This window comes from Chanodichthys erythropterus, chromosome 13, assembly GCF_024489055.1.
Source record: "Chanodichthys erythropterus isolate Z2021 chromosome 13, ASM2448905v1, whole genome shotgun sequence".
In the NCBI taxonomy this organism is placed as follows: domain Eukaryota; kingdom Metazoa; phylum Chordata; class Actinopteri; order Cypriniformes; family Xenocyprididae; genus Chanodichthys; species Chanodichthys erythropterus.
Window position 1 is genome coordinate 16,608,791 of NC_090233.1, and position 22,354 is coordinate 16,631,144.

General features: G+C 37.3%; 1 protein-coding gene across 1 annotated transcript in view; it reads right to left on the reverse strand.

The window, feature by feature from the left end:
- Window positions 1-22,000, reverse strand: part of tlcd3a (TLC domain containing 3A) — a 62,957-nt gene extending 40,957 nt beyond the window's left edge. Inside the window, exon 1 of the mRNA XM_067407272.1 lies at window positions 21,525-22,000. Within this exon, the coding sequence (XP_067263373.1) occupies window positions 21,525-21,646 (122 nt within the window). The 5' untranslated portion in view covers window positions 21,647-22,000. The remainder of the gene's footprint in view (window positions 1-21,524) is intronic.
- Between the last annotated feature and the right edge of the window lie 354 nt (window positions 22,001-22,354).

The window sequence follows — 22,354 nt, forward strand, 5'->3', positions numbered from 1 at the left end:
CTGAGATTAGGATTTCTTCGCTAAAATCAGATTAACTTTACACTGATACCATTTGAACATATGCTAAAATGTGTCAAGAGTAGACTCTTTCAGTTACAGTAGAGATGTCAATTCAAGCCATCACTTTATCAGCATCTAACAAGCCAGCAATTAGTGACCAAAATGCGCATCGTCTGACATATTCTGACTGGAATTATCAAATGCACACTTTTAAATTGACAGTGGTTTAAGCTCATAATCTTTGTTTATTCATGCCCGCATTCTCCACCATTTGTAGCAAATTAGCTCAAAATAAATATGAATAATTAATCATAACTAGTTATAATTAATTATTAATATTTTAATCAGTCAATAAAATTAACTTAATGTAATAAAATTAATATTACAATCAATTAACCTGTTGTTCAATGAACACACAGTGTTAATTGTTTATTAACTAAGAAATGTTCATTTCCAGGTTATGGGAAATAACAATCTTATTCTACTAAAAGCCTGTAGTCAGGACCGACATGAATAGGGACTCCCGTACATGAGCGCAAAACACGGACAACCTTACGTGTGACATGAACAAGACTTTATTAACTAGACTAAACACTTAAACTACTCTAACATTCACACACATACATGCATACAGTTTACCAAGAGAGAGAGAGAGAAAGCAGAGTACAGGAAGCAAGAAGTTACAGCATTGTTGGACATTCAGCAGATCAACAGCCTTGAGCAAACCATCAGTTTAGTTTTAACAGGCCCTTCTTTAAAAGGGGTAAGGATACTCAATGTATCCGATAATGAGACTAAGTTTGATACTTGCATGTCTCTCCAAGTTGAATTAAAACTGTCCTGATGCAATTTGTGGAGGCTCCTGTTGAATCTTTGCTGATATTTTCTTGACGAAAGAGAACCGGCTGGATTCAGAGGATCTTTGGTGAATGGAAGGTCTAGGCCGAGGCCTGGCACAAGCTTGGGGTTCCTTAGAAGCTTCTAGCTTCTTAAAGCATCATCTTGACGTCAGCATTCATCAGTAAAAGAGAAGAAGAGGAGGAAGAGCAGGAAGAGAGGGGGTTCCTTGTGATCAGTGAATATAAGGGGTGAAGATGTCACACCCTCTTGAGGTGTCTGAGCCAATAAGGAGTTCCCCTTTCAGAGGGAAGTTTTACGAGTCTTTGTTCTGTAGCAAGATATTAGCATAAGACACTGGATTGGATGAATGAGAGAATAACCTTCTAGATTCTTATAATACTAATGTGTCACAGAGTTAGTAACATGTGACATAAATTACCAAATAGGAAATGAAAGTTGGAGTCCGTAGATACCAAGCATGCTGCCAATGTGATCTCAGTTAACTATACATTTGCAACTATGGAACATTAATACCAAAATAGTTCAAAAGAGAGAATTAATACATAGAATAAAGCCTATAAAAGGAAAGTCATGAGATGGGAAACTTGGATACATGTTTATACATTTCCCAAGTGGTTATATAGAGAATACATAGGATTAAGAGAGTTTATTTGTCCTTCTCAGGAAGAATGAGTCACTAGTCTCTCCAGAATTCTTCTGGATCATAAAAGTACCATATAACTGTAACAGGACACCTAGGTTGGCCTGTGTGCTAGCAACATTGGGATGCTGGTTACAGTTTTAGGGGGATGAGTTCAGAGAACTTTGATAGGGAGAGTGAGTTTATGGGTAATTCATTAAATACAATGAATAATTGTGTGGCTGATTGGTCCAGACGTTACACTGACATCTTAGGACCTTTATTACAAACAAGCCTTTTTTGTAAGACATGAAATGACTTGAGACTCGACTCTTGACAAAAGAGTCCATACTTACAAGTTTACAAGACTGCAAATTTACAAGTATGTGACTAAATCGATTGCTCCTGTCTGCTCCTGTCTGCCTCATTGCTCAGAGTTGTTTGCATCTGTAACTGCGTATAGCTTCGTTTTGAATCTCTTACTATCATTCATTGTTGTTTATATTATCATTGCCATATATCTAATATTGTCTACCACATTAATCTGAAGTCGCTAGCTTTTAATCTTTTAATCTAAATCGCTATCACAACGCGTTTGCATCTCGCTAGCTTGTTAACTTGTCATCTTGTCATCAGTCTCTCGCGCACTCCTTTTTCTACGCGTTTATCAAACAGCTGTGGTAAGTCGGATCAGTCTACAAACACGGTGAGTCATGTAAACCTCTACTTCTATTGCAACGTGCTCTGCCTGTCACATGTTCAGTATAGCTATCTCTGTCAGCGACGAGGGATTTACATGTCATAAATGTAGGGAAATAGTCAGGCTGACAGAGAAAATCTCAGAATTAGAGACACGCATCCAAACTTTAATCAAGGATAGTAAGAATGCAAGGGCTTTAGATACTGTTTTGGATGCGACTAGCTTAGTAAACTCTGTACATTGTTCGGTTCCGGCTGTATAGTCTGTGCAGCAGGGCAATTGGGTAATGGTGAGGTGGCCTAGCTGCGGAAAACACCACTCTTCCTTTCCAATAAGAACATCAAACAGGTTCTCCCCACTCAGTGACATACCCACTGAGAATCATGTTGAAAGTGCCCTAGTTATTGGAGATTCTGTTACACGGAACATGAAAATAGAGACACCAGCCACCATGGTCACATGTTTGCCAGGAGCCAGAGCACCTGACATCAAAGCAAATTTAAAAGTGCTGGCTAATGCTAATTGTAAAAACTCTAAAATTATAATTAACGTCGGCACTAATGATGTTCGACTTCGCCAGTCGGAGATCATTAAAATTAACATTAAAGAGGTGTGTGAACTCGCAAGTACAATGTCAGAAACAGTAATTTGCTCTGGCCCTCTTCCTGTTCGTAGGAGTGATGAGATAGTTAGCAGATTATCATCACTCAATGGCTGGCTGTTTATGTGGTGTTCGCAGAATAATATAGGTTTCACAGAAAATTGGAAACGTTTTTGGGGCAGACCTGACCAGTTGAAAAGAGATGGTATTCATCCCTTCTGGGATGGTGCTGCTCTTCTCTCTAGTAATATGGCACATAGTCTTAGAGCTGAAATATGACAAACTGTGGCCCAGGTCAGGAAGCGGAAAGACCAGCTAAACCGACTGTCTGCTAGCTGCCTCACGTAACAGAAGTCAGATAATTCCCAACACATAGAAACTCTTCCACCTAGATATTATCACATAGAGACTGTAGGTTGTTGAATATTAGATCCCTTTCTTCAAAAGCACTTTTTGTAAATGATATTATCACAGACAATAATATCGATTTGCTGTGTTTGACAGAAACCTGGCTAAAACTGGACAATTACATTACTTTAAATGAGTCTAGCCCTCAAGGTTACAAGTATCGACACACTCCTCATCAGAAAGGCAAAGGGGAAGGTGTTGCTGTAATTTATAGTAATATTTACAGTATTACTCAAAAGTCTTTCAAATATAATTCCTTCGAAGTGATAGTACTTTATGTAATGTTATGCAAGTTGACATTTGTGCTGGCTATTGTCACCAGGACACCATACAGACTTTATCAAAGAATTTGATGATTTTCTATCGGAGTTAGTACTAGCTGCGGATAAAGTCCTTGTTGTTGGTGATTTTAATATCCATGTAGATAATGAAAAAGATGCATTGGGATTGGCATTTACAGACATTCTAAACTCTATTGGAGTTAGACAACATGTGTCAGGACCCACTCATTGTCGTAACCATACTTTAGATCTAATATTGTCACATGGAATCGATATTGATGCGGTTGAAATTCTGCAGCAGAGTGACGACATCTCAGATCATTATCTAGTCTTATGTATACTACATTTAGTCAAGGCTGCTAAACTGCCTCCCTGCCACAAATATGGAAGAACCATTACTTCTACCACTAAAGATCGCTTTATAAATAATCTTCCTGTTCAGTTTCATCGCCTTAGCATACCAGACAGCTTATAAGACCTCGTTGTTGCAACAGAAACTATTGCCTCTGTCTTTTCCAGCACATTAGACTCCAGCACATTAGGCTCTTTTGCGCTTAAAAAAGATTAAGGAAATTAATCCAACGCCATGGTGCAATGAGCACACTCAAGACCTAAAGGGAGCAGCCAGAAAAATGGAGCGCAGCTGGAAAAAAACAAAACTAGAAGTTTTTCGCATTTCGTGGAGAGAGAGAATAATTGAGTACAGAAAGGCCTTAAAAACTGCTAGATCTGCCTATCTTTTAGAAGAAAATAAACACAACCCTAAGTATTTATTTGATACAGTGGCTAAATTAACAAGAAATAAAGCTTCAACTTCTGATGTTTCTAAACAGCTCAGCAGTAATGACTTTATGAACTACTTTACTTGCAAGATTGACAATATTAGAGAGAAAATTATAACCATGCAACCGTCTACTACAGTATCACATCAGATTGCATTATAGCGTCCCTGAGGAAAAATTTAATTCATTCACTGCTTTAAGAGAGGAAGAATTGTCTAAACTTGTTAAATCATCAAAATCAACAACATGTATGTTAGACCCTATACTGACTAAGCTATTGAAAGAGATGCTTCTAGAGGTCATAGATCCTCTTCTTAACACTCTGAGGTCTGAGGTATCGCCGGCGATACCACCGCGGTTTTTTTCTTACCAGTGTGAAAGAGACTCAAAATACACTGTCAAAGTTGCACATACAATTAAGAGTTGTACACCATTTTAATCTGTGGTATATCTTTTTTTATTTGTGTACACTCAGAGTAAAAACAAAATGTTGTGCTTTTTGTAAAATGATGAAAATTAACATGATGCGTGATCTGTCATCTCCCTCTGAACAAAGTCCAATCTGATAGTTCTCAGAAAATGAACTGTAACTTGAATACTAATCACAAAAAAATTAGACTTATGTCTAAAGAAACATTGAAATGTCAGCTTTTAAATCGTGTAAGTCAAATTGAAAACAGAAATTCTGTGTTTATGTAATCTGTATGAAAAGAGAGCCACGTCAGAAGTCCATGGTTCAGCTCATTATCCGCTAATGCGGCCACACCCACGGAGCCAGTGCTATTCAGACGCAAATTCTGAGTCAATAGGTCAATACATGTATACATCGTCTCAATTGTGTATTTATTGTCTTCAAAAGTGTTTTAAATAGCCATAGTTAGCGATCTCTGGCCTCTGTTACTTCCTGGAGAGTCACATGGTTGTTCTTCTTTAGATTAATTTGTGGAATAAAGTTGCACAGAGTGCCCTCTGGCTGTAAGTATGAATTGAAAACGCAGTATCTAGCGCTCACAGTGATGACAATAAATATTGAATAAATATTACTCCTCTATATAGAAAATTGATATAAACATATGAGAATCCAGCAATATTTCTCCAAATGTTCATGCTTTTAAGCATATTAAGGAATTAGGTCATTATAAGATTTTAAGAGTCAAAATGTAAAGCTTGAGTCTTGGATCTTTTTAATGATGTATAGTTTGTCAACTGCGCATTAACATTTAGGCTATATAATATAACAAATATAGTAGCCTATATGAAATGCCATAGAGGTAGGAATGTTCAGACGCTTTGCATCACTGAAATACATTATATTTTGAAGTATATTAAAATAGAAAACCATTATTTTGTTAGAGACTTAAGACTTCTTTTAAAAAAAAATCTTTTGACTGGTACTGTAATTTAACATAGGCCTATACAAAATTTTCTTAAAATCATGTGCAATAATATGTGCATGCATGAGATCACAAAAATCATGTTTTTTTTGTTTTTTTTTTGTCCAGAGTGGACAATAATCCTGTTATCAGCATGATCACAGAGGTTTTTTCACAGCCTACCTGACTGAAAGAGCTCATTATTTATGCAGGTCATTACACTTCATTATGCGATTCTTTTGTCTTCTCAGGTGTGAATTACAGGATTATTCATGATGATTCACGCCTCCACGCATACTGTGTTTCTTGACAAAAAGTGTCTTAGAAAATTTTAATTTCTCTATTTTTTCATATGAACGAGTAGGATGGATAATTTTACTTCATTTTGAAGCAAAAAGTCTAGTCTACAACCTCCAATACCCAGAAGTCTTGTGAACACAGATTTAAAAAAAATTTTGGCCTTATTTCAGTGACTTAAGTTTTTTGTTTTTTTCAATAACCACGCATAAACGTTATTTCTTCAAAAACACAAACATGTACATACATGTTGCTCACATATTATTGTAGCCTAGTTTGTGCTGAAAACAGTGTAATGACACTTTTTTCCATTAATATGTTTATGATCACCTGAAAAAAGCACAAATGTCAGGGCATGTCAAAACTTCTCCAGGGCCCCAAAAATCCTCAGACCCCTGAGGCTTAATATTGTTAATTCATCTTTATCACTAGGATACGTACCAAAAACCTTTAAGCTGGCTATTATTAAACCTCTTATTAAAAAAAAACACAACTTGATCCTAGAGAATTAGTCAATTACAAGCCGATCTCAAATCTCACTTTTCTGTCAAAAATACTAAAAAAGGCAGCATCACCACAATTATGTTCCTTTTTTACAAAGAAATGGTATCTGTGAGGATTTCCAGTCAGGATTTAGACTGTACCATAGTACTGAGACTGCTCTCATTAGAGTTATAAATGATTTGCTCTTATCATCAGATCGTGGTTGTATCTCTCTATTAGTGTTACTGGATCTTAGTGCTGTATTTGACACTATCGATCACAGCATTAATTTAAATAGACTCAAAAATTATGTTGGCATTACGGCTGGGCGATATTTCACATGCGATTGTCACGCGCATTTAGTCAGTAAAGCCGGTTCCCTGATTACCGCTAAATCGCCATGCACGTGACAATCGCATGCGATATATCGCCCAGCCCTAGTTGGCATTAGTGGAATTGCATTGTCATGGTTCAAATCATACTTATCTGACTGTTATCAATTTGTAGTAGTAAACAAAGAGATGTCATATCGATCACAAATTCAATATGGAGTACCGCAAGGCTCAGTACTAGGACCGTTGCTTTTTACTGTAAATGATCTCATGGATGTTTTACTGTACATGCTATGCTTGGGAAATATCATTAGGAAGCATGGCATTAGTTTTCACTGTTACGCTGATGATACTCAGCTCTACATTTCTTTGCGCCCTGATGAAACTTACCAATTCACAAAATTAACGGAATATATAGCAGTTATAAAAAATTGGATGACCAGTAATTTCCTACTGCTAAATTCAGAAAAAACAGAGATTCTAATTTTTGGACCAAAAACTTCTACATATAATAACCTAGAATTACTAACTAACACTTGACTAAGACTTGATGGCTGCTCTGTTAAGTCTTCATCTTCAGTTAGGAACCTGGGTGTGCTCTTTGATACCAATCTTTCATTAAAAGGCCATGTTTTTAGCATCTGTAAAACCACATTCCACATTCCATCTTAAAATATATATATATCAGTGTTTTGATCTGCCTGCATTGGCACCATTGTATGCAAACTGAACTGAACTGATCTGGATGATGACATCACTGTTTACTTCAGTGCTGATATAGATAAATTAACTAAATTAATAACTATTGTTTCTTACATCGGAATGAATCAATACTGAATTTACTTAAGATGGATACTGACATCATTTTATTTAACTGCTGGTGTGTAGCCAAAATTATATACCAGTTATCACTGTAAAGCTGCTTTGACACAGTCTGCATTGTAAAAAGCTCTATATAAATAAAGGTGACTTGAGTTGACTCAGACTCCAGTGATAAAAAAAGACTTCAGACTTGACTCGGACTTCATATGAAAGACTTCTTGAACATCTCTGCATTCAAGTGTCTGACCACAAATAAATCCACAACATCAACTTAAAAAAAAAACATTATTTTTTACATACAAGGTATCCTTCTGACATCGACGATAAGCCACCATCAAGATAATGGTAAAATTTTGACATAAAATACATTTTATTGCTGTTTTTACAAGGTACTGTTATTAAAAGTTATGCACACATAAAGGGTTGTCATCATAGTACCAAATAACATTTTGCAGTTCTCTGAACCAGTTTCGGTACCAGAGCAAAAAATGTTGAATTAAGTACTTTTAAGAATGCTGTCCCGTTTTGTCTCGTCCATTTGTTATCACTGTCAATCATTGCAGTTTCTAATTTAATAGTGCATTTAAATATGGTCGTCAATTCAGAAACTTTGCAGTGTACTTAGCAGCATGAACATTAAACTTGTATACACTCTTTATAATCACAAAGCCTTTAAATCTCTAAAGCCCAGAACACACCAATCGATGCCGACAAACTAGTGGTGATGAAAGTAGACTGCGGGGTTGGCTCATGTTGGCAGCATCTGGGTCCAAAGTTGCCCTGACACACCAAACCGACGCTTGACACCCGACGAGCAAGTAGCACATCCGTTCTGCACCTGTGTAAGAAGAAATGCCTTTCCGTACCAGCCGGTGGCAGTAGCTGGACAGCCAATCAGAATGATCAGATGGCCCGACTGACCAACGAGCTCCAACGGCGATTAAACATGTCGAATCGGCCAAAAAAAAAGCCAACGAGGACCAACTACAGCCGACCAACTACGGTGCGGAACACACTGAGAAAACTTAGTAGGCCGACGAACAAAAACTGGCCGACCATCGGCTTGGTGTGTTCCGGGCTTAAAGCACAAGCTCACAGAATTCTGCACTTTCATGAAAACTCCCCATTTTAATAAAAAAAGCTGTCTTAATTGTACAATGAATCTCTTTTTTACATTTTGTTTACAGTTTGTTGGTTATAGTGAATGGATCAACGAGTGTGCGGCTCGTGTTTAACAAAGCAAAATCGCATGTGTTTTCAGCAGAGTTAAGCGAATTCTGACTAATTAACTGACTAGCACCTCTGCTCTGATCGGCCTTTGCATTCACAAGGTCAGCAGATATGATTGTGATTGGCTACAATGTTCAACTCTTATAAAAACACACTGTAAATAGAAAGATTTGCCACTCATAAAGCACTCAAACATGTACAAGAGCGTTTAAAAGCAGCATCTATCATAGCACATAACTTGTGCTCATATTGTTACTTTACTGAGACACAAAAACTGTTAATGTTAAATCATGTTTCTGACACTTAAATGATGGAAATGTAAACCAGTAAGCTGTTTTCTTTACAGTCTGGACTATGTCATAGAGTATGCCGTCTGGGACCAAGGAGATGATAGGAAGGCATAGGTGAACACCGGGATAATCCAAAAAGCGCTTTTTATTTATGCAAGCAGCAATCAGCTGGGGTGATTTTTACAAATAAGTGAGTAACGCATAAAAAAAACAATAAATGAGCCAAAAAAAACAAACAAAAAACAAAAAATTACAAACGCTTTGCACAGCGTACATTTGCTCTAACTTACCAAGAACAAAGTAAATTTGCTTAAACAGCATAAACATAACCTGCAGTTACCCCCAAAGGCTGAGAAGGTCTGGCTTAAATATCTTAAATTCCTGCCAGAATAGTAAGTGGACTATACCACCTCTTTAGCCAGACAACATAAAAAAAAACAAGTAATAATAAAAAAGAACAGCAATCTCATGTTTAAAGAAGAGCTGGACAGCCATTGCAACAGAAAACTAACAGATATAGAAAATACAGTTAATAAACATAACAGTTAAACATGTTTTCTTATTCAGTTCATTTGTCAAAAGAAAACACCTGAAAAAAAAACAATTGGTTCGTTCCAGCCCTTTAAATGCGCAACTTTGAAAGCGCCCCTCCCTTTGGGAAATCCCCGATACAACCAGGAAGTAAGCGGAAGCGTCTAAGCCAGAGCAGACGAAACAGCAATCATCTTTACTCTTCAATCTTACAAATAAACGGTATAGTAACAAAACAAATGTGTCATGTCCTTATTTAATGAAAACTGAACTGATAAATGAAGCGGGTTGTGATGTTCGCTGATATGTGCACCTATCACCGAACATTAGGGGTGTAACGATACGCTCAGGTCACGATACGGTACGTATCTCGATACGGAGTACACGATACGATACGTATCACGATATTTTGAACAAAATGAAACTGAAATTCAAACAAGATTTATTAAAAAAACATTAACAAATTTCAATAATTTTCCTTGTTGTACATACAAGATCACATTTCAAGGTTTAATAAAAACCTTCTGTATTCAAATTAACAGTTGAATAGGGCTGTCTGTCACTGAAAAAAAAAATGTTAAATTTAACATGAACTTAGAATTATGTATAGGGGCCGTTCACATATTGCGTCTAAAAACGCGTGGAAGGCGCGGCCGCACCGCTTCTCCCTCTTTCCAAAGCGCTTGCGCTCCCGTGGCGTCGGTCGTTGCTATGCAACCATGAACTGAGCTCTCCAAGAGGATCAGGATGTTTCTGCAAAGGATAAATGATTTTTAGCCCTTGCATTAGTTTTACTATGACATATATTGATGGAGATAAGATATAAAAACCACCCTGTACAGCTATGATGTTGATTCTTGTCACACAACCTGCTGTGCGCTTGCGGCATTTGAGAATTGCATGCGCGTCGATCCCATTATGAGCGCGCCTACCGCGCGGCTACATTTGAAAATAATAACTGACTTGCACGTGGAAAACACACAATATATGTGAACGGCCCCACAGAACTTCTTAAAGCAAAGCATCGCAAGCGTCTTTTGCATTTCAGTGAGCACAGCTGTTGCTGTGCACTGCGGTGAAAGAAAGCCACGACTTTTCTCACGCGACCATGCAAGAGACTGACATGAGAAACGTTTAAACCTGCTTGCAAGATTCAATGTGTGCCCGAAACACTTACTGAACTAGAGAGCTGATTGAGACACACCATCTACGATAAATCGTTACACCCCTAATACTTATAGTAATTTAGAAATGTGGTAGCATTGGATCTGGACAGGAAGGATAACTCTGGGAGTTGGAAGGGGTGTGTCGCGATTCTGCCTTCTCACATCGCGATACAGGTTTGTGGACCTGCGTATCGCGATTTCGGTTTCATATCGCATATCGTTACAGCCCTACCGAACATCCACCATGGCGTCCTCAATCCCCCGTTCATGCCATCTTACCCAAAAACATGACGACTGACCACGGTAACTAAACTTTTTAAATATAAACGGTTTTATTGTCTGAGTGTGAAAATAATTTACGTGAATCATGTAAGGACTGTATATCACAAAACCGGTGACGATATAAATACATGATTAAACACATCTCATCGTCACAGACTACAAGAGAGTGATAAATAACCATTACAGTGATTCAGACTGATTGCCTCATTCTAACATGTACACACAGAGGACTGACTGAATCAACACTTCTGTGTAAAAGTCCAGAGTCTGTCACTTCATTATCACTCCTCTAACAGCCATCATCCTCTTCAATGAGTCCAGAGGCCCTCAGCACATTGTCTAACTACCATCAACCAAGAACAAAGACCAACTACCCAATCTACCCCAATCTACATGTCCATGTATCTATCTTGTGTTAACTATGCGGCACTATTCCTCAGACAACAACATCTCAAGAAACATGCACTCTGGGCTAAGTCTGACAAGAGTTTGGGCCAAAACTATCCATCTATTATCTTTTTTTTGATACACAAGGAAAGAGAACAAACTCCCTTCAGTGATGCATCTGTTGTTTTTTGACATTGATTAGTTATTGATTTTCCTATAGCTTTTTTATCTTGGATTCCTTAAACTGTCTGCAAAAATATACTGAATCTTAAAATAGCCCATTTCTGTAACCTTTGTGCTGAGTGTTGGTTTTCTTGGAAGGGAAAAAACATGAAGAACCAATTCTAAAATATAGCTGCAAGCAGCGATGATGGGCCCAAGCCTCGGCACTACGACCACCCCAGTGATTTTAGGACAACCGTACACGACAGGCACTATGCATTTAACACTAGAACTGTCACAGGGTAAAATTTACCCATGGCATATTTTCATAAAAATATCCAACTCTCCCAGTCATTTACTTTTACTAAAATTGTGCTATTTACAATCCCCTGTTGTTAAAATATGTTTAGATAAAACCAGATTAAAAACGGGGCATTTATACCTAAAACCACCAGCAGGTCAATTTTACCCCTATATAATTCCTTTATTTTTACACTGTGTAAGCTTACTGTAAACAGTCACACACTGCATGTTCAAATGAAGAGGTTTTAGATTTTTTATTAATTATTCATTTTTGTTTTGCAACCTTTTTTTATCTTGTATTGTTTGGCACTGTGTTGCTGTTTATTCAAGTCTGCTCGTTTCCTGAAAAAAATATTTCCGATCTATGATGTAATGAATAAAACAATTTTTATGATTACCCCACGTTTAAAATAACATAAAACAACAGGACAAAAACATAGTTGATGACTAAAAATAATCATTTCAGGACTCTAGACATTACTTTGTGAAGACAGAGACATAATACAGTGACATAATTTGTTTTTAACCATATCAAAACAGTAATCAGCATGGGCAAATTTTACCGCTGGCGGTTCTAGTGTTAAAGCGGGTAAATATAAAAGGACTATGCGAAATGTGAAATGACTATGTGTGTCATTTGAATATGCCACATTTACTGCAGCCAGCTGGTGCCACTATGACCATAAACCACAGCAGCCACATCCATGAGATCATTTAAATTTAGATGAATTTCATGTCATAGGATTTTATAGCTCACTTTCAGATGTGTGAAGTTATCATCTGCAGCTTAAATTTTTTTAAGTCCAAAAGTATTTATCTTGAGGTTTTTTATATATTTATTAACCTTATTATTAAACTAATTATATAAAACTTTGTTGTCAGTGCACTACAAATAAACTGGTTCTGTGCCTTTATTTTGTCATTAAAGGGTTAGTTAATCCAAAAATGAAAATTGTGTCATTAATTGTTTCATCAATCAAGTTACAAAGAAAGTATAAACTAGCGTCAAGTCAGTTAAGTTTTTTTTCGTAAGTTGAATAGGGAAGGCGTAGGACGTAGCGTAAGCGTTTTGAACTGCGAGAGTTTTACACTTTCTTTACAAGTAGAATACGGAAGGTGGTTTGGCGAAGCTAGATATTTTACTTTAGGACTTGTTAAATATGGATTTTTTTTTTTTTATTATTATTTTTTTTTTACAAAAATGCATCGCTTCAGAAAGCCTTTATTAACCCCCCGGAGTCTTGTGGAGTACATGTTTATGATGGATAGCTTTCTTCAGCTCATACTCAATGATCCCGCTCACTGCCATTAAAAACCTCGGATGCATCAGGATATTTATTGATATTTCTCAGATTGTGTTCATCCAAAAGAAGAAAGTCATATACACCTAGGATGGCTTGAGGGTGAGTAAAGCTTGGGGTAATTTTCATTTGAAAGTGAACTATTCCTTGAATTTTATGAAGCAAAGAGAATACTTTTAGTGGACAAAAACAAAACAAAAATAATTACTTTATTCAACGATATCTTCTCTTCTGTGTCATTCTCTTACGCTATTTACATCCAGCGCTTCCAGGTTCTAGGGTGAACTAACCCTTTAAAACTGATAGAAACAGATCCTAATCAGGGATAGGTAATGTCGGTCATGGAGTGCCGCTGTCCTGCAAAGTTTAGCTCCAACCCAAATCAAACACACATAAACAAGCTAATCAATGTCTTCAGGATTACTAAGGCAAGCCTAGCCTTAGTAATCCTGAAGACATTGATTAGCTTGTTTATGTGTGTTTGATAGGCAGGCAAGTTTTTTCAGGGTTGGAGCAAAACTCTGCAGGACATTGGCGCTCCAGAAGCGACGTTGCCTATCCCTGTCCTACATCTTTATGAGATTTCTTATCCTGTAATGCAAGCAAAACCACAGAGCAATGAAAGGGTTAAATTATAAACCATCAAGAGTGTAAAATAGATTCAAACACCTAGACACACACACAGAGGCAGAGTGAGATCAATGGATCAGCTGGATACTATTTCCCAGTTAGGTGAGCCAGAAGATTCAAAAACATCTAAATCTAAAGAAACAAATAAAATGTAAATTGTGCCAGAAAGTATTTTGATAATTTTGATAATGTCTAATATTTATCCAAATGCAATACCTAATAAAAGCAAGTCATTATTAAGTCCAGAAGTATTTATCTTAAGGTCTTTTTATATTTTTATTAACCTAATTATTAAACAAAACTAATTGCACTACAATTGGAATGCACTACAAATCGAATGCAGGGCTCCAGACTGCGACTAAGCGAAATGGTCATATTTTGTAACCTTTTTTTCTGCTAGTGTGACTAAATTTTGTTAGAGGTCACGCTGGTGCGACCACCTCATTGCACAATTGATAAGAGCTGCCATTTCTGTTTAATATGAGAAACATCAAATGGCAAATTAAATGAAACAGTGCTACTCTTTTGAGCTGTGCAGCGCGGACCGTTCAGCATGTGCAGATCTCGATCACTTGACACTGCTAAAAACACACCGCTGGGAGATCTGGTGAGAAGCATTTAAATTCGCTGCAAAATTAATAACATCACTGCGAGATTTAGTGGGAAATTCAAATTCAGCAAAGAACTGACTGTTCACAAATACACACCCTCTTTAGTAAATGTTGCTATGTCCGACAAGACATGCAATTCTCACACCACATATCATGTTCTCACACAGTGAAAAATACATTGTGGAGCAAAGAGGACACGTCAACAGACAAGACAGAGCAGGTTACTTTTGATATGAAACACCTTTTTTTTTAATTTTGCATTTAAAATAAATTTAAAGTATAAATACCGTTTTGTGGCTCTTTAATGTGTTGTGACAGATCGCTGTAGTGCCTCAGTTCAAGCGGCTCATAAAGCGATAATCTTTTCCTATTAGTTAATTTATAGCATCAAATAAACATTAATGAACATCAGAAGGAATATTGTTTCAATTGCGGAAAGATGTCAGTACACACAATTTTTCAAGTTCAAGTCCACCGACGATAATATGCTAAATCCCGACTGCTTTTTTTGGACATAACGGTGGATTTGGCGTATGGCTGTGCCAATAAACTATATCATATCGAATAGCGATAAAATATATGTCGATAACGATGATAAGCTCTAGGCATTTTTACTCAATATGGATTAATGTAAGAGCCAATCATACAGCAGAAATATGCGACAACACATTAAACGTTCACGTCAAAGAACAAAGTCAATTTCCTATGGCACTTTGTAAAGAAAACTCGACACAAGGACGACAAAAATGAGTGGAAGTAGCGACGAAAGTGAAACTAACCTTGAGTTATCCAAAAATGATGAAACTGACAACAAAATAGGTAGCACGAATTCAGTTATATGGAAGTGGTTTGGTTATCTGAAAAGCGACCAGGCGCAGATTAGGTATATTAACGGCCGCCCAAGTATATTTGGAGACACATTTATACTTTTATTATTTTTGTTCTCTTATACTTTTGTATCCACCCAAGATAATGAATAAACCATCCGCGATCGATTAACTAGTGGAAAATCTCCCCTCGCCCTACGTGTTTCGTACCTGCTTGTTATGTGTGCGTCAGAACTGTTTACTCCCGCTGACATTCCCACGTGCACTGCAGTATTTCACAAAGAGCGCTGCATGTTGCAATGTCACAAGTTGGCACTGTTGCGTGTTCTACATGCTCACGCAACAGCACTTCTAAGTGATTTTCAATCAATGAAAAGCACAGATTTATGCCAAGCGATTGCTAATGAACTCGACTTTAGAAGGTTGTTTTAGAAGTTTGTAAGGTTGAAGGTTGTAAGAATCCCCGGTGTATTTCGGGCTTGTTTATAATTAAAAGTCACATGCTAAGTTAGTAAGTGGTCTGATTTTTGTTCTGTTTAGTTCATGTTTAGAGTTTGTTTTTTCTTTGTCACATGTTCCCCTTTGTTCTCAGTTTCCCGCCACTTGTTTGTTGTCATGGTTCCTGATTTGATTAGTGGTTGAGTTCATCTGTGTCTTGTTAGTTAGTCTCATTTGGTCCTCTGTTCTCCTTGTATTTAAGCCCTGTGTTTGTTCAGTTCCATTGTCAGTTCTCTTGCATTTACCCAGTTGTTCTGTTTGGATTTCCCTATGCAAGAGTGTTATGTTTTTGTTTAAGTTATTGTAAATAAACCTCACTGCTTGCAATTAGATCCTACACCTCATCCTTTGCTGCAACCAGCAGTTACAATAAGTTGTCTTAATTTAAGTTTTTGTTAATAAACTGTACTTTAAAATGTAATTAATAAACCCTCATATTTTTGTGGCTTCAGTCATAGTTGGGATACTCTCTTAAAGCTGGCAGCATTAACAGTTTATATATCGATATGGGAAAAAAAATATTTTTGCCATATTACAAAGCCCTAATTTGGCATTATGATTAGTTAGATAACCTGTCAATCAAACTCCCGCCGAAGTGTCAATTCTCTGCTATAAACCACAGATATCAGATCAAATAGCACCGACATGGAAACCAGGAGAAACACTGTGCCACGAACACTTCTAAGAAAACAAAACACTTAAAAACATGAAATTAACACTAGATGGCAGCAGAGGAGCACTTATTGGCTCCCTAAGATATGGAAAAGTCTCATGAAAAACAAAAACTTCTTCAAATTGTCACTGAATTATACAGAAAGTAGAGTGCTCCTTTTATAATCACTGAAGCTGTCTGTCAATTCAGTATGGTATATTTAATAAGAGTGGAATATTTACATTTTTCTTTTATCTGCATCTCAATTCAAGCTCAGTGCTTTACTGTCAAATTTCCAATGAATAAACATAATATTATTAGTAACTGCACTTGTTAATGCAAAACAATAGTAATATGATTAAATTATATTTATGATTTAAAAAAAAAAATGGCACCACCAAATTAGGTGCTGGCACAAACTTCTGTACAACTTAGTGGCACCAGCGCCACTGCTCTCAAAGTCTGAAGCCCTGTATACCCAAATGCAATAGCTAATAAAAGTAATTATGTCTGAAAACACTGTTCTCAGCAACAAGGCTGTTCTCAACCCCATTAAAAATAGGCCTTTTTATATAGTTATACTATGTATTACATTTACATTGCATTTTATTTCTTTCAACAAGATAAAATGAAATCTGCATAGTTTTAACTTGCACATAATGCATTAAATATAAAAAAGAATGATTTTTTTTTTTTTTTTTTTACTTTTTATTTGCATTAATTTATGTAGAAATAAGTGGTGTATCATTTATTATATAAGACCAGTTTCCCTTTTTGTCATTACTTTAATCCCTCGCTATGGCAACACCATTCAAGATATCCAATACGTGTTAGCATCTTCAATATATTGGCATCATGTTGAGAAAGTTTGGTGTGAGTCTTATGAAGCCCTTTGGAAGAGTAGTTAAAAATTCAGAACTTGATTAAAAAAAATCCACATTCAAACAAAAATAGCTGACTTCCTGCTGGTTATAGCAAATGACTGTAAAATAGAATGTTATGCGGTATGATGAGAAAAATATATGTACAGAGTTTGGTGACTGTAGGTAAAACTAACCCCCCACTTTAGTCAAAATGTGGCACTATTGAGTCCCTCCTACATGCCTATTTCTAAGGCTTTGCCCATGTGTACTGGCTGACAACTTTAATTTGTGTTTCGAGTTTCATGCAATTTGATGCATGCTAAGAGTCTCAAAAACACCCAAAAAGAATATTAAACTTTGACATATTATGTAGAAAAGTATATAAAATTCCAAAGCATGTGTTTTTCAAACAACTCATAATAGATGACTTCCTGTTGGGCTGGCATTTGACTTCGAGCGAGAAAGTTGTTTGGCTTGATGATATCTATAAGTGTATGAAGTTTGGTTACAGTAGTTGAAAAGGGATGTGCTACAAAGCCCGCAAATACAACCATATAAAAGGGTGTGCCACAATTTTTGGTGTGTTAAGTATTTTAGTTATAGGAAAGCCTTTTGGGGGGACTAAATTAACTCCTACTTCACAATAGTGTCTAACCTAGTACAACTAGAACTACCAATGACATAAGTGTATGTTGATTGTCCGAACGCGTGCCATATGAAACACCTGCACCCGCCGATTTTAGAAAGCAGTGTAAATAAACAAATTTTATATATACTTACTCCACAAACACGGAAAACAACGATAAGACATAAACATACAGAAAGCTAATGCTAACAGCATTTACTTGTCGCCTTTGTCTGCAATATTTTTGTTCTTTTCTCAGCCTCGATGATATGTAGTACTCCAAGTTGTCGTAGTAGATTTTGTCTCTTAGCCCTCATTTTTGCTCTTTCGATCACATAACTTATACATCTACATTCCATCTCTGTTACCACAAAACCCATGACACAACAAAAACACAGCTCCAATCACGGCATCCTCCATCCTCCAGTTGTTGACATTGTTGAATGCCGCACTTAAGTAATGTCGCTGTTGACTGGCTTACGTCACTTCAGGGTTCCTACTGGTGGAAAATGCCCTAGGGCAGTGGTTTTCAAACCTGTCCAGGAGCACTGCCAGTGTTGCCAATTGCTTTCAATTGAAAGTAGCTAAAAATGGTAGCTAAATGTCACTAGATGACATCATAATGGCAAATTCAATGATGTATATAAATATGAATATAGATCAAGTGGGCAAAATAAGAATCTAGAAAAAGTTTGTTCAAGAAGTTGCTAGATTTGTCCCTAAACTTTTGAAAAAAAAAAAGTCTCAAAATGGGCAGGGAAGTCACTAAATCTTGTGACAAAATCCCTAAGCTGGCAACACTGAGCACTGCACATTTTGTATATCTCACTCATCTAACACACCTAATTCAACTCATTAGCTTATGACTCCAAGACCTGAAATGTGTGTGTCAGATAAGAGAGAGATAAGGTGCTTCTCGTTTCTTATTTATGCAATCCTCATTTCCTTTCCTCGCACCTCAGCTCCACCCCTGTAGGATGTGAGGGGAGGATGCAAGGAAAGAAAATGAGGATGGAGGAATCGAAGAAAATGTTATTTGTATTGGAACGTTATTGATCCCTCAAGTGTCACTTCAAAGCGTCATCAGCTGCGCTCAAGGGATCTGCCCTTATGTTGTTAAAGTTTGGTAATTAAAAAACTCATAATATTAAAGCAAGATGTTCCATTGAAATATGTGAGATGTAAAGATTATTTAAACTGCAAAAGTAAAGCATACATTTAAATTATTGCGACAGATGTGAAGGTGGAGGAGAATGTATATGTGCGTCAGGTTTTTTGACGAGAAAGACTTCTGCAAAAGATACACTTGTGTATCCTCGCTCATGACTCCTCAGGAAGCTTCCTCAATCCTCGCTCCTCGCCTCCTCATGGTACAATTAGAGAATTGAGATGTCCTTCAAGATGGCTGAGTTCGATCGGTTTCCGGGTCACAGGATGGAGTAGGAGTGAGGAAGCATCAATCTGAGTATTGAGAAGTACCCATAATGTGCAAAATGTGTTTGAAACCACCTTCCCTAGGCGAAATTAAGTTCTCGGGGGACCGCCCTGGTGGCTAGTTCCTATAACTGAGTATAACGACCCAGTGTGAAAGCCCAGAGCCGTAGTTCACTGACAAGCCACGCAATATCACGTTCAATATCGATATGAATCGCCATCGATATTGAACGCGATATTGCGTGGCTTGTCAGTGAACTACGGCTCTGTCTATTAAATGGCGCTCCATATGAAAGCAGGTGATGGCGATTTAGCGGTAATCAGGGAACCGGCTTTACTGACGATATGTGCGTGACAAAAGCATTCGATATATATCGCCCAGCTCTATAATTGATTAGATTAGAAGAATCTAGCAAGGGGTGCCCAATCCTTTTACTGAAGATCTACCTACCTGCAGAGTTCAGATCCAACCCAGATCCAACACACCTGCCTCTAATTATCAAGTGCCCCTGACGATCTTAATTAGCTGGTTCAGTTGTGTTTGATCAGGTTTGGAGCTGAACTTTGCAGGAAGGTGGATCTCCAGGAACAGGATTAGGCTCCCCTGATCTAGCACAACAGGAACTCAATAAAAAAGGTCAAAGCAAAATTAAAACAAAATATTGCCGTTTAGCCAAAATAGCAGCTGACCTCCATAGATGCAGCAGTCAGAAAACACAAACACTGATAAGAACTTTATAAGAATACAAAACACAGCAAAATGGTGGATGGCACATAAAAAGCAAAGAGATACGAAGCAAATATAGGCATTAGCTAGGATTATGGCCATTGCTAAAAAAAATGCAAACAATTGGGACCGCCATTTGGTTAGGTTTAACAACATTTTCTAATGGCAACAATAATTCAGACAAAGAGTGAAAATGGGCAAAGATGAATCGTATATCGTATAGCATAGATTTACCCATGGATCTGAAATTTATTCCACACAGATTACCAACTACATAAATGACAGATTCAAAAATAAAACAAAAAGATTTAAAATTCTGTGTTAAAATTACGAAGCCCAAATATCCCAAAGCTGAGTTCACACTATTGTTTTATTGCACATTTAGTTAATGCAATTTTGGCTATTGCATAAGCAAACAAGAGAACAAAACTACTGTCAATGACAATTTATGATGAACCCACCCAGAACTGATCTGAAACTGCTTATCTGTAAAAACATGCATGTATGTATGACCACAGATAAAGGCTTCCCTCATTTACAATTTTAAATAGTGGCCAGTTTCAAGTATGCAGATGTTGAGTTTGAGAATATCTCACACTTGTGTTTAAAGATTGACGGTGTGTATTGGGTTTATTATCCAGATGTGTTTGTAGCAATCTGACTTCAGGTTCAGATCAGTGAAGACTCATTTCACCCAGGCATATTTGCATGGAAATCTGACAATATAGAAGAGGTCTGTACATTTCTAGAAGTTGGTCCATTCATGCTCATTCTCCATGGACTGGAGTGATTAAGGTCATGTGATCAGCTGAACATATCATAGGATAACATGAGCACAACATAGTCCGATTATAAACATAATTGATCCTTTAAACACACAAGCCTCAACATATGACTCTATCACTCCAAGTGCTATAGGGTTTTTAACCAGGTGCCCCTGGGAGTCCAAGGTCTTGGACAGATATTTGAAACATATTTTCTTAAAAAATGATTTCTCAAAAATCTATATATTTCTAAATGTATTCTAAATATATTCTAAATAAAGCATTTCTGCATGATCTGATAAGCATTGTAAAATGTAATAATTTGTAAATGTTGATTAAAACGTTATACTGTAGGCAAATCTATCCTTTTATAAATTGGTGTCCCTGGGTAGGCTGAGGGCCTGTTTGGTGGTCTCTGAGTCTGTAAAGCCCCTTCTACAGGTCAAGGTGCAGAAGCTGCATTTTAGCAGCTGGTGTGATCGTTTCCATCAAGTTGTTACAATGTACCGCTAATGTAAAATAGCTTTTTTATGTGAATATTACAGTGAAATGTGCAAAGCAAACCTGACCTTTTAAACTGACACAGTGAGACTCGTTTTACTACTAAACAGCAGTAAACCAGCAAATGATAATACAAGAGCTGTCTGGCCTTAAAGAACTGCTCAACTGTCACCAAACTCACCTCTCGCTGACCAGCACGACGTCGGCATCTGTCCACTGCTTGAAAATGGACGGAAGCACTTTTCTAAAAGTGAAGAAGAGACCGGGGAAGACCACAACGCCGCAAATCAACACTTGCAACATCTTGTCCCGCTATAAAACCTGATCTGATGTTTTGTCGAAAACAAGATACCGCGTTAAAATAGCAGCGCTGAGTTGGTGTGGTCAGGGAAGCATTAGAGCAGCGGTTCCCCTGCCTCAGCAGCGCTCACTGTACTGTACACACACGAATAACGGTGGAGGTGTCCGGTGATTGATTGCTCTTCACTCCTGCTTCACAAGCGGGGACCAGCGAGTATTCTGTTACATGTTAAGGTTCGTGAACTGACGACCCATTTTAGCATGCGATATCTACTTGTCAGTTATGCGAAATTGCATGAACGTCCACAGGAACGATTAAAATAGGTTACTTGTTTAGAGCAGGCGAGTATCCGCTGCTCGGCGAGCGTTGCTCATTCCTGCGCGGGTTTAGAGTTGGAGAATAGCAATGGCCGAGTCGTAAACGGAATCGTTCTTTTGAGTCGGATCTTTTCGATGAATCATTTGAAACGGTTCACAAAAAAATGATCTGTTCACGAAACGGACTGAGCGGTCCGAGTGGTTCTTTTTATTGAACATGCAAAATACATTTATTATGGCAATATATAATAAATTAATAATTAATAAACTAATAAATTAGTAATAAATCAAGGCAAATCAATACAACAGTGAAAAGGAAAACGTGTACAAATGAACTAAACTAAATGCATTTGAGTCTCTTATCATCCCAGCAATTTGCAGGCCTGTTTACCC